At 44.1% G+C, this 14,460-nt stretch overlaps 1 protein-coding gene across 18 annotated transcripts in view; it reads right to left on the reverse strand.

The window, feature by feature from the left end:
- ADGRL3 (adhesion G protein-coupled receptor L3) overlaps nt 1-14,460 on the reverse strand; it is a 1,059,382-nt gene that overhangs the window by 532,375 nt on the left and 512,547 nt on the right. For all 18 annotated transcript variants that reach the window (XM_040322560.1, XM_040322545.1, XM_040322548.1 and 15 more), the window contains one exon: nt 7,276-7,314. In XM_040322560.1, coding sequence (XP_040178494.1) covers nt 7,276-7,314 — 39 coding nt within the window. The remainder of the gene's footprint in view (nt 1-7,275; nt 7,315-14,460) is intronic.

Raw genomic sequence — 14,460 nt, forward strand, 5'->3', positions numbered from 1 at the left:
CCCTGGGGGGGGGACCCATGCCGTTTTTTTATTTAAAATTTGGCGTGGAGTTCCCCCTCAGGATTCATACCAAACGCCGCGGCTAGAATTGTGTATGGTGTTTGTAGAATACCAACGTTCAAAGGCATCATTTGACTTTTACTGTCTTGCTTCATTGTCCAGATTTTACATCCATATATAGTGACAGAAAAAAACATAGCCTAGACAGTTGCTGGTAGTACTTAAGGACATTTGAGTACCATTGGAGCTCATTTTCTAGGTCTTTCCTCTCCTTGCTCCTCTAAAAGCATGTGATTAGTATACCCTGGAAGTATGTACTTAGGCCTGTCTAGGTTTGAAGATACATCAGGGATGTAAGGTGTCAGGGCATCCTACCAAAATGCCCAGTCAATGTCCCTGCTGCCGCGCTTCTCAGCCTCAGCAACAGTGCAGCAGAATGTTCTGTCAGCCAAAGGGCTGCTGATAAAAGGTACAGGGAGCCATGAAGCTCTCTAGCTCCAGACACCTACCCACCATCTCTTGCGAGGTCCCGATGCTTGAAATAGATGCACACAGACACAGGCAACTAACAGTGCACCGTCAAAGGAACTCAGACACAGCTGAAAGGAGACCAGGGAGGCAGAGGTTTTTCCTGCCTCTGTGCCACGCTAAATCTGAGGTCTGGTAGGTGGAGAGGCATGGGACCTCTGTTTGGGGGAAGGAGGAGCGTGAGGATTCCTGCTGGGGGAGTTTGTTTTGGAAAAGGAGGTTAAGGAAACAGTGGTGTTTGTACTAATTAATGTTAAAAAAAAAATCCTCCAGCCATGACCGATCATAGTCCGTCTGACTCTGAGTCACACCCCCCCCCCCTTATGTTTTTTCTTTTTCTAATAGCTAACTGCAGACTGCAGTTTTCTTGTAGGTGGCGGCAGAAGGAGGGACTATTTCTTCTATTTTGGGCGCAAAAGAATGCCTCTTCGGCGCCCACTCCTCATGCTGGCTCAAGTACCGGCCAGCGCGTCCTCTATAGTGCCTTCCCTGGCGCCGTGGAGTGATATCACTTTCTCCACGTGAGAGAAGAAGCAGTGAAGCGAGCGGCGGCGGCAGAAGAAAAATAAAGAACCATCTGGTATCTCATCTGTCCAGGCAGCAGCAGGATCAGGGAGGAACTGACTCCTGGGGCCCAGCTAACAATTACACAGGTCACAGGTGTGTGCTTGCTTGGGGAGGGAGACTCAAGATCAACTACTACTGCAGCAGCATCTATACATTATGACATTGTCGGCATGGATTGCGCTGTCTGCAGGTAGCACATGCGTTATAGGCCATAACGCATGTGTTGCCTACTGAGACAGTGCCACCCATGCCGCCAATGCCGTAATGTGCTGCAGGTATTTAAAAAAAATGTATTTAAAAAAACAAATATCTCAAAATATCCTAGCCCAATGACTCTGATCTTAGGCACACCGGCATTCCAGCCAGGCCTCAAAGACGTTAAAGAGGGATTAGTAGAATTGTTAATTTCTCTAAAAACAATTATCTAATGACTAAAAATGAGATAGATAGTACCAAAACTAGACTTCCTAAGAAAGATGCAATTAGATGCATTTATCAGAAGTAAGTCAAGTACATTTGCGGAAATCAGACTACTAACGGGGTTCGAGGAGTTATGCCTGAAGGGGGAATCATTAAAACATTAGTTGTCATATTTCTACGCTAAATTAACTGAGTTGGAAGCCCCACAGGAACTCACTTTCCTACGGGAATGGGAGAGAGACCTGGGTGTAATATTCTCCCAGGAACAGATAAATAGGATCCTGACATATAATCAAAAAGCATCAGTGGCGAGCAGATACCAAGAAGGGGAATACAAAATCCTCACTAGATGGTATAGTACACCAATGAAACTACATCGGATATTCCCCCAAATATCGGAACTTTGTTGGAGATGTAAGGAAGCAGAAGGAACTATATTGCACATTTTTTGGGAATGTTTGAAAATTAAAGAATTTTGGAGAATGGTAGCTGAAACTATTGAACTAATAAAAGGAGTGCGGTTGTGAGAAAACCCAGCTGCATTTCTATTATTTGATATCCCTATCTCAGCGGAAAAATATAAAAAATCCCTATTGAGACATCTGTTGGTGGCAGCGAGGGTGTGTATCCCTGTCTTGTGGAAATGTGAAAGCCCCCCATCAAGAGCGCAATGGATTGCGAGAATTTCAGAAATTCAACAAATGGAGAATCTCACTCTGACAATGAAGGATCAAGATGGGAGGTACCGTAAGACATGGGCCCCCTACATGACGTATAGGGAAGAGACAAGAGTTGATGAATGAGGGAATGCGGCGGTCAGTGGCGAGGGGGAGGGAATCAGGGCATGGTTAGAGGATGGGGGCTCCCTTTTTTTTTGGGGGGGGGGTGGTTGCAGAAAAAAGGGAAAGAGGAGTTATATAATAAGTTAAGCAGCAATAGAATGTATACAATGTATAGGATGTAATACAAATGTGGAATTAAGAATATGTATAATTTTCTGACCAAAAATTGAAAAACGTATGAAAAATAAAAAATGTATAAAAAAAAAGTAATGTGCTGCAAATAGTGCCACCCATGAAGCTTATGCATGTGTTGCCTGCAGAGACGGCGCCACCTATGCTGCCAATGACATTATGCCATTGGCAGCATGGGTGGCACTGTCTGCAGCACAATATGGCATTGGAGGCATGGGTGGCACAGTCAGCAGGCAGCACATGCGTTATGGCATTAGCGTCATGGGTGGCACTGTCTGCAGCACATTACAGCATTGGCGGCATGGGTGGCATTGTCTCAGTAGGCAGCACATGTGTTATGGCCCATAACGCTTGTGCTGCCTGCAAAGATGGTGCCACTCATGCCGCCAATGCCGTAATGTGCTGCAGACAGTGCCACCCATGCTGAAAATGCACTTTGCTTTAAGGCGGGGTCTGTGGAGGGGCCAGGGGTGGAGCTTAAGGGGGCCTCATCAGGTAGGTTGTACAAGGCCCCATGATTTCTATCAGTGGCTCTGAGTGTAGGTCACAACTCATCATGCTGAAAAAAGTATTGCATGCAGTTCTTCTTTGCAGCTCACACCATTGCAACACAGTGATATGACCTGAGTATACAGCAAACAAAGCAAGTTGTTTTGTATAGGGACAGTACTGGGCCAGGCTGCCCAGTACAGCCAAACACAAATGGTGTGTGTGAAAGTGGAACGGTTTGTTTTTTGAACATTGTTAAGCGATGCTACTGCTGAAAAAAAATCCTTTCTCCTCTCTCATAGCAAATTTATAATTAGTGTACATTGTTTGTGGCTCATGTGCTGTCCAATAGCTGAAGAGGAATGATGCAGAACCCAGAAAAGAGTGATGGGAAAGATGGAGGCGCTGAAGCACCAATGAGAAGAGAGAGGGGTGGGGCTCCATGCCTGAATGGATAGCAAGCTGCTTGCTGTGGGGGCAGGAGGGAGGGGCCAGGAGCAGGGGGGGGGACACCTGAATATAGGAGGAGGTAAGTATACCATCTTTGTTGTTTTTACCCCCCAAAAAAAAGACTTTAATATAACTTTAATTTATCAATTTGTGAAACGTGCATTGAAGAAGATGAATATTGTCTGATAAAGTAAATTCAGGGGCCAATTGGTGCATCAGAGAAGCAGCACTAAATGTATATAGGATTATGTATATATATATATATATATATATATATATATATATATATATATATATATATATATATATATATATATACCTATGTATATAGGTTTGCTTATTACTACAGAGTTCTTAAAAGGAGAGTTTTTTTTTTTAAGGAATCAGCAAGAAGAGTGCTACATGGGTTTATTCTATATTATGCTCAAATATGTATTTGTACGATATACAAATAAGATAATCCACAATGCTAACCTAGTACTTTTCTCTGTATATTTGCATAAAACCATTAATAGTACCTATAGTATATTATTATTATTATGAAATACCATAATCTCAAAAAAACTACTATTAAAATCATTGGGAATACTGTACCTACTGAGCAGCCCATCTTCAGCCTACTCAGTCCAGTAGCTCCTGTTTTAGAATACAGTGTCCAATTACTAGGGACTATTTCCTCACTCCACACTGTTTATGCTGTGAATCATATGTACTACATGGAAATCTTCACCACCCCTCCTACTGTCATAGGTGATCATAGGGTGGTCTCCCCAATAATAATGGAACTTTCAAATGCTATTGAAAGGAAAAAGATCTTAAGGCTGGTTTCCTACAAACCTTAAAAACTCCTGAGTACTTAAGGCAGCAGGTAGTAACTAAACAGACTAATTAACCACTTCCATACCAGGCACTTACGCACCTTCCCGCCCAAGCCAATTTTCAGCTTTCAGCACTGTCGTACTTTGAATGGCAATTGCGCGGTCGTGCGACATGGCTCCCAAACAAAATTGGCGTCCTTTTTTCCCCACAAATAGAGCTTTCTTTTGGTGGTATTTGATCACCTCTGCGATTTTTTTTTTTGCGCAACAACTAAAAAAAGACTGAAAATTTTGAAAAAAATCACGTTTTTATTTTTTTCTGTTAATTTTTTTGTAAATAAGTACGTTTTCTCTTTCAATTACGGGCACTGATATGGCGGCACTGATGGGCACCGATGAGGTAGTACTGATGGGCACAGATGAGGTGGCACTGATTGGCGGCGCTGGTATGCGGCACTGATGGGCACACATAGGCGGCACTGATGGGCACACATAGGCGGCACTGATGGGCACACATGAGCGGCACTGATGGGCACTCATGGGCGGCACTGATGGGCACTCATGGGCGGCACTGATGGGCACTCATGGGCGGCACAGATGGGCACTCATGGGCGGCACTGATGGATACTTATGGGTGGCACAGATGGGCACTGATAGGTGGGCACTGGGCATGGATGGGCACTGTGGGGTGGCACTGATGGACACTGTGGGGTGGCACTGATGGACACTGTGGGGCAGCACTGATCTACCCATGTTGCCAGTCAGTGCCCATTAGTGGGCACTGATTGGCATCTTTTCTCTTTTTTTAAAAGCTTTTTTTTTTTCAAGACTTTTTTTTTTATTTGCCCTTCCCTGGTGGTCCAGGGTGGGCTTCCCTGGTGGTCCAGTGTGGCGATCCGAGGGGGGGGGAACCCCCCTGTCAGGAGAGCCGCCGATCGGCTCTCCTTTACTCGCGTCTGTCAGACACGAGTGAGGAAGAGCCATCAACGGCTCTTCCTGTTTACATCGTGATCAGCCGTGGTTGGACACGGCTGATCACGTGGTAAAGAGTCTCCGCCGGAGGCTCTTTACCGAGATCGGAGATGCAGGGTGTCAGACTGACACCCCGCATCACCGATCACCGCGCTGCGCGCCCACCCGGGCGCGCGCGGCATGAAATCCTGCAGGACATCCATGGACGTCCAGTCAGGATTTCAAAACCACTTCCCGGACGTAAATCGGCTATAGGCCGGGCGGGAAGTGGTTAAGCACATATATAGCTAGATTCAGAAAGCCTGCCGCATCTTTGCGGCGGCGTAGTGTATCGTATTTACACTACCCTGCCGTAAGTTAGCAAGGCAAGTACTGTCTTCACAAAGTACTTGCCTGCTAAGTTACGGCGGTGTAGCGTAAATGGGGCCGGTGTAAGCGCACCTAATTCAAATGAGGATGTGGGGGCGTGTTTTATGTATATGAAGTGTGACCTGACGTGATTGATGTTTTTTAAGAACGGCGCATGCGCCGTCCGTGTACATATCCCAGTGTGCATTGCGGCTAAGTACGCCGCACGGACGTATTGGCTTCGACGTGGACGTAAATTACGTCCAGTCCTATTCACAGACGACTTACGCAAACAACGTAAAATGTTCAAATTTCGACGCGGGAACGACGGCCATACTTAACATTACTAGTCCAGCTATTTGATGGAATAACTACCGTATTTATCGCGGTATAACGCGCTCGCGCGTATACCGCGCACCCCTAAAGTTGCCCCGAATCCTGTGGAAAAAAACTTGTTTTGTACTTACAGTTTTGGTGTCTTGCACGGCGTCCATCGGCGGCCTCGTCAGGTCCAGCATCCTTCTGCGGCTTCGGGTGTCCTCTTCGTCGGGTCCGGCGTCCTTCTGCGGCTTCGGGTGTCCTCTTCGTCGGGTGCGGCGTCCTTCTGCGGCTTCGGGTGTCCTCTTAGTCGGGTCCGGCGTCCTTCTGCGGCGTCCTCGCGTCCTCCACACTCGTTTCCCGCGCCGAGTTTGAATACTGCGCCGACATATACAGAGCGCAGTACACTCGTGTATTGTCGGCAATGCTCGGCAACTCTTGCGCTAACGTCCTGTACGTCCAGGACGTGAGCGCGGAAGGAGCCGAGACTGCCCGACTATACCCGAGTGTACTGCGCTCGGTATATGTCGGCGCAGTATTCAAAACTCGGAGCGGGAAAGCGGGTATCGGCGTATACCGCGCACCCACGATTTTGCCCAGGGCAAAAAAGTGCGCGGTATACGGCGATAAATATGGTATACGCCTGAAAATGCCTTACGTAAACAGCGTATCTGTACTGCGTCGGCCGGGCGTAGGTTCGTGAATCCGCGTATCTAGTGATTTACATATTCTACGCCGAACGCAATGGAAGCACCACCTAGCGGCCAGCCTACAAATTACACTTTAAGATACGACGGTGTAAGACACTTACGCCGCTCATATCTTAGCCTAATTTAAGCGTATCTGGTTACCAGAATACGCTTAAATTTGCGTCGGCGCAGATTCAGACTTAGGCCGGCGTATCTACTGATACGCCGCCCTAAGTCTTTCTGAATCCACCTAATAGACTCTATAATGAAGGTAGGTGAAACAGAGGCAAAGGGATACAAATCACAGGCAACTGAATATTTGGGTTGCTTGACTTGAAGTCTGAAAACCTGCAGTTATATCAGATTATAATTTTCTTTAGTATCCAACTGTAACATTGTACTTGTATTTAGGCAGCCTGCAGCAGACACGTGAATTAGAACACATTCTATTGTAGTGTCCCTGCAGTGTTTGGTTTGAATAAATTGCATGAAGTATTGTTATGTTTTGCTCCCGTTTTCTCTGCTTTAATACCATGCTATTGCTTTTCAGTAAATCTTCAATTATGTTCAATGAATCAATGAAAAAAATGGTGGACATTTAGGTGACATGTCATATTGCAAATATGTTTTAAGCCTGGGTAAGCATTTAGCAAGGACAGAACCTATAAAAAGACAGTTAGAATGTAGAAATAGAAAATTTACCTGCACATACGCTCTGCATGACCGCTCTCTCTTCTGCAGCTAGATAAAATATGTTTAAAAAAGGTTAGAGGTACAGTAACATACATCTGTATATATTAAATTACTTAGCAACATATGATACACAGTTTAGAAACATTCAGGAATCCAGAACTTTGATAATTGTGCAAAAAAATTACCACTTACAATTTAACCTTTATGGTACATTCATACCTTTGTGTTTTAATGCACATGATTTAAAGTCACCCTGTCAGGGAGTTAACAAAATTACAACAGCGGTACGCTGAAGAAAGCAGTACTATACCTACCTGCTCATCAGCTTATTTGCTATAATGTCCCCTCTGTAGCAGAGCTTCCGGCACCAATCCTATTTCACACTTCTTGTTGTGTAATAAATAGTGTTTTCATGGTCAGCAGAAGGAACCACAGCGCTCAGTGCCCAGAGTGCTCAGAGGGGGCCTCTGATATTAGACCAGCCTAAGAAGTCAAGTAGGATTGGTGTCGGAAGCTCTGTTAGGGTCACTATAATGCACATCATTGCATGTACACAGTTTAGCCATTACTTTAAGTTGTGTTAATTGTGCAATGTGTTGATAGGCATCGTTATTTTTTTTAAGTATCAACAGATTTTATAGAGCCTACTGATAGCAGAGCATGAAAATGCATGACTGTTGACAACACACATGATGCATGAAAAGGTGCACAGCAAGGGTGTGAATCAAGGTAAACTCCAATGGTAATTTCATTGATATCCCCGTGCTGTAACTAGGAATTAAGCTGGGCTAATGAAATGGACTTTAGACGGTACAGGTAGATATAGTAAAAATACGGGTATGGGTATATTTATTGATAAAAGTAGAAAATTTACAAAACAAGAAATGATATACAAAACTTTGTGAACGTGATAATACAGTATCGGCATATTTATCACAGTACATACATAGGAGAAATTTCATAAAAGTTAGTACTAGTGCATGTATGCTAATAAAACAAAAAACACACAGCACCAGAAATTATATAAAATCATTTTAGAAAATAATAATTAATTTTTAGATCCTTAGAACTGGATTGAATATGCGGAGTGATGGAGGTTGCTTTTACTTGCTTTTACTCAACATGTTTCGCGTTGAAAAACGATTCATCAGGAGCATAACGGTAAGTACGATAAATCTCTGCAGGAATGTGTGAAACAAACCATCAAAAATAGTAGTCATATGGCATATACAATGTTGTTACCTGGCCAGCCTGGTAGGCTAGTAACAGGTTGTTTAAAACATCAAAGTATATGAATGTAAAAAACTTCGGGCTAGTGCACAAAAATTATATAGGTAGAAAAAAGTTAATGTCAGGCGACAAAATGTACTCCAGATTAGGTCCCAATAGCGAGTCCCGGAGGTGGTAGCCAGCAGGTCTGGATAGCTTGTAGGCTTAATATCCAGCGGGGCATAAAGAACCTGTCCAAGCGGGAACCAAGAGGAGTGTAGGGTTTCAGGGTCGCACAAGACATGTGCAGCACATGTCTTGTGCGGATACCAAGAGGGGCTTTACCTAGGAAATGAAAGGAATGCCCAATTTAGCAGCCAAGGACTGCTCAATGAAGTTCCCAGTTGCCCCAGAGTCCATATATGCAGCTACTTGATATGAGTTCATGGCCCAATGAACAGAAACAGGTAAGACAAATTGAGGAAAAGTGATGGAATTCTGGTTCTGGTCTATATCACCTCCTTCTGAAGGACCTAGACCCGAGAGTTTTCTCAGGCAGACAAGACTTTAATATGTAACCATCAGTTACACAAAAAAGGCATTGGCTAAGTGTCAGGTGACGTAATAACTCTTGTGGCAAGAGGTGTGTCTGTCCTAATTGCATAGGTTCTTCAGATGCTGGCATAGTTGCAGAGATGGGTTGTTCAGGAGCCTTGATAAAAACAGGTGCTAAATGATACACACTAGGGGGCCACGTAGAAAAGCTCTTTCCAGACCTCACTCCTGAAAGCAAACATCAGTTTGGATGCTAAGGTCAATCAAGTCAACCAGGGTATGGTTCTGCCAGATAATTTGTCCTTAATACAATCTGCTAAACCCTGCCAAAAAGTTGCAGTCATTATTCCATGCTAGTTTTGAGGCCAAGGTACAAAACTGAAATGCATATTGACCAACAGTCTTGTTTCCTTAACAAAGCCAAATAATTGCTCCAAAAGCCAATGAGGCCCTGCCAGGCACATTGAAGGTCTTACGGAAAGCTGGCTAGAAGGCAGTAAGACATAGTAGGGTCTTGATGCTCCCACAGTGGCGAAGCCCAGGCCATAGCTTCACCGGCAAAGAGTGATACCATGTACGCCACCTTGGAATGATCAGTAGGAAAATGGTGGGATGCTAGCTCAAAATTAATTAAGCACTGATTGATGAAGCCCTGACAAGCTTTTGGATCATCAGAAAAGCGAGGCAGTGGAGGCAGCTGAAGTTCCAAAAGGACAGTCAGACAGGAGGAACAATGAAAGCCAAAGCAGCAGGAACTGGAGCAGGGGTAGGAATGGAGAGAGGGGAAGTGGACATAACCTGCAGCTGATCCAGTCAGGAGGAGAGTTTCTGTAAACATCCGCTCTTGTTAAACATCAACTCTCTGTGCCAAACATTGCAGTTGTTCCATTACCTGGCTGATTCTTTTTCCATTGCTCTTGATGGTGGGGATGGACTTGCAGCACACTGAAACTAGGTCGCGACCCCAGGTACACCCAACTGAGAATGCAGAGACCACTTGTGTACAGAGTACAGATGGCAGGATACAGAAAGAAATCCAAGACACAAGCTGAGGTCATGGCAGGCAGTAGACAAGCACAATGATAGACAAAGCCAGGATTCATACATGGTTAGTAAGGCAGAAGCTTTACGGGTAGTAACAAGCAGGAACTCAGAGAACTGTGAAGGTGCTTAGGCAAGGAGCGCTGCACAGTCGAGTCAAAGATCTAGCAGAAACGTGCAGCAAGGAGGTAAGTTTTCCAAAACAGAAATCTGCAAATAGACCTCTATGTCAGAGTCGGAGGTAATAGGAAGGGTCTATAATATAAAAATATTTATCACATGCTACATCTTCTATTTCCCCTTCAGACTTGAGTGTCCATGTGGGCTCCAGTAAGTGGGGCAAACAACCAACAAATGACATCATAGACTAAGGGAGCATGTTAACAATACTGATTAATTTTGTTTTCCTTAGCACTTTTCTTGCTGGAGACTCAAAGCATTTTATCTGCTGTTAGGGCAGATAGTTAAACAGCTATCTTGGGAGAGCCCAGTAGAATAACACGCTAGGGCCCATTTTGAAAAGTAGGCAATTAAAGTGCTGCTAAACTATGGTTAACAAACATTATGACATTCATTGTAGTGTTGGAATGCTGATGATGTTCCCAAAGCCTTATATTTTTAAAGGTAATTTTTTATCCTTTACATGCATTTTTATGATTTAGCTATCACTTAGCTCTTTTAAATGTGTTGCCTATTGGAAGACAATGGCTAATGCCATTATTTATTATGTACTTATAGCTCTTCAATTTTTCCCCAGTGTTCACTGTCCAGAATTTGATCCCATTAAATAGTAGTATTAAACGCAGTTTAAAAAAGTTGGCCCTTTTAAAATTTAGTATTCTTACGCTACCCTCTTGCCTCCTTTTCCTGTTATTTACACTGAATGTAATTACCCTCTGATCACTTTTTCCTAAGATGGTGCATATTTTCACATCTGTAATGAGATCTGATTATTTGAAATTAGCAGATCAAGCAATGCATTATTTCTAGCTGGGGCATACACCAATTGACACATGAAGTTATCCTGCAAGGCATTTAAGAAATCATGAGCTTTAAAAATGAGCAGTTCTGCCTGCCCAGTCAATATCTGGATAACTGTCCCCCATGATAACATTGCCTGGTCTCGCTGACAATCTTAACTGTGAGAGAAGATCAGACTTCTAATCATCTTGCAGATTAGGGGGCCTGTAGCACACGCCCACCAGTGTTGGGACAAGGTCATTCAGAGCCCAGGTCAAAGATGGCAAACTGCGCCCTCCCCCATGTGTACAGCTTACACCTCAGTGTGTCACCCACTGGGAATGAAGGGGACGGCTACATCTTTCCCTCTCCTGTCATGTGATATGTCACATGACAAGGGGAGGCAGGAGGATGGACAGTCTGTCATCACTTCCCAACAGCAATGCACTGAGATTGAGATGTGTTCTAAGCTGGTGCCCTCTCTCTCCTGTCCACAGTGGGCTGCTGTTGGAGGGAGGAGAGGGCAAACTCCTTCCTCCAGCAGCTTTCAAGGTGCCTGCTCCGTCTTATGAGAGTGACTCTGCAGTCACTCCTATCAGAAGAGGCATTACTAGGTGTGTGAAAGACCTGGGGCACCCATGGACACATTAAGTGATGTAATGATGTGCTGTGCATAAAGTGGATGAAGAGGCCAAATTGCTGTAACAGTTGGAAGGGCTTAAAGGTGTATGGTTAAATAAAACCTGCATCTACTTTCCTCTAGGTCATGAGTGCCTAACACATGGAGCAAGGGTCAGGAGTAATGTGGAGCGTACGGACTAGCACAGTAAAAAAATAACAAAGTGTATCCACTAACAATGCAGGAATCCTTAAAATCGAACTATACTCCCCTTCTCTCCAGTGCTGCAAGGTCCCGGATCTCCCAGCTGGCTGCTGACAGGTTTTGGCTGATTGGCTTCCAGGTACTGATCTTCACCCATTTTCATTGGCTGAGCCTAAATTATGCCACTCCTGCGCATTTGCAGGAGTTTATTAAACTTGACATTGCCAAAAGGCATTATTCATACAGGGTGTACTATGTACACTCATACAAGGGCTGTGTTTGCATGGGGATGTACAGATGTTCCATGCATCCCCATGCAAACAAGCCCATTGATGTCTGCTGGGACACAATGGCTGCATGGATGCAGCCACAGCTCCCAATTAGACATGGGTGCAGGTGCACCACCAGAATGCAGACAGTAGTATGCCTGCATGAATGAGGCCTAACAGTGATAACAGCAAGCTTTAACATACATATAAAAATCACTGAACAATAAAATGAAAGACTTTCTTGCCCAGCACTAAAGACGATTCAACTCGTGGATGCAACACCCCAAACTGCAGCTTCCATTACACATATCTATTGGTCACCAATTTATTTTGTTGTATTGCATAGTGATTTTACTGTATATACTGTATGCTAAAGGGCTGCCGTTGCTCTAAAAAACAAAATCGGCATTTGGATTGCTTTTCAGAAGTGTTTGATTGATGGGAGATATATCTCCTCCTCACCACCTGGTTTAAGCCCCCATACTGAACTATTGCACTGCAACTATGTGCATTTCAGGCAGTTGTAAGGAGGTTGCAGTGTGGCCCCATTCACTTGAATGGGTTGCATTCGGCAGATGGTAGTGCATGCTGAAAGTGTCAGGAGGTATAGCTCGTGCCACAGCTGCAAATAAAATGATTGCCACCATGGCATCTGTACATAATCAACTGCTGCCTCTGCAGCTTAAAAGAGAAGAAACTATAGGTTTTAAAAAAAAAAAATAATTAGCATTGGCCACTACCTCCAAGATCGAGAGCTGAGTGATCAAAGACAGCTGGTCGCTCAGTTCTTAGAATTTAGTGAGGAGAGAGCAGTGACTGCGAGTTGCTGGCTCTCTGTTCTGCCCCTCCAGCACTCTCCGGAGCACTGACCTGTGGAGGGAGCAAATGGCTGAGGCTCACAGGGGCTCGCTGAGAGGCTGAGCCAGCTGCCAGCCCAGGCATCTGGGTGAATACTGACTGTAAATTCATGATCTTTCCTGGGCTTTGACGAGCTGAGTGATGTCAGCCAACAGTGGGCTTTAGTCCTGTCGGCTGAAAATGGGTCACAAGAGTACAGAACTAACTGGACTCCTATTATCATCAGGAGAACTATAGCCAAAATAGCTGTGCCTATACTTCTCATTTTAAGCAATACGAGGGTGGTAAAAATGAGGCTCAGCCACATGTTTATACTGTCCCCCAACTGCAAGTGTAAACGAGCCCTAATAGTCAGCTATAGGAAGATGCAATAGCCTCCAACCATATTTATCTAATAGCACAACATCACTTTAAGAACTATTAAGACAAATCCTCTTAGTACATGGGAACAATAAAACCCACAGTGATCCTATCCTTAGCGGAAAACAGGAGAACATAATGAAATTAAACCTGCACTGCTATATGTTTAGATTTGCCTGGGTTTAGACTAGGCATCTTCTGTTGGCTTCTGTCCCGGCTGGCCCACCAGTTGTAGCCCCAGCATTTCTACATCTTCTGTCGGCTTCTGTCCCCGCCTGCTGGTCTGCCACCTCCTATCAGACCTGTAGAAAAAAGTCTAGAAGTGCTACAGGTGGTGGGTGGGCGGGGACAGAAGCCTAGCAAAAATGGTCGGATTAGTGCCAGGAAGATCTAATACTAAAGCAGGGGTAGGCAACCTTAAAGAGGAGGAGATCTACCTGAACAACATGGGAGAAGTCAAAGATCACTGGGCACAGTGTTGCCTCCTCCCACCTGATTTAAACCTCTAATTGCATGAGTGCTGCTGACACTGGGGAGCTACAGTTCATTGCCAACATGTACTGTGACATACTGAGGTAGAGCATGATCCCTTCCCTTTGGAGACTGGGCTGCAGGGCAGTATTTCAACATGATAATGACCCCAAACACTCCTACAAGACGACAAGGAGAATCAAGTGATTTTCTTTCCTGCAGCCCAGTATTTCAGAAAAAAAAATCACGCCATCTATGGTACCTATAAACACTTTAGCCCCAGAAGGATTTACCCCCTTAACGACCAGGCCATTTTTTGCAATATGGCACTGCATCGCTTTAACTGACAATTGTGCGGTTGTGTAAAGTTGTAGCCAAACAAAATTGATGTCCTATTTTTTTTCACAAATAGAGCTTTCTTTTGGTGCTATTCTGTAGTTTTCTTTTTTGCACTATAAACAAAAAAAGAGCGACAATTTTGAAAAAAAAATATATTTTTTACTTTCTGCTATAATACATATCCCCAAAAAATTATAAAAAAACAAATGTATTCATAATTTTAGATCAAAATGTATTCTGCTATATATTTTTGGTACAAAAAAAAACCATAGCAATAAGCGTATATTGATTGGTTTGTGCAAAAAGTTA

This window comes from Rana temporaria, chromosome 1, assembly GCF_905171775.1.
Source record: "Rana temporaria chromosome 1, aRanTem1.1, whole genome shotgun sequence".
NCBI lineage: Eukaryota > Metazoa > Chordata > Amphibia > Anura > Ranidae > Rana > Rana temporaria.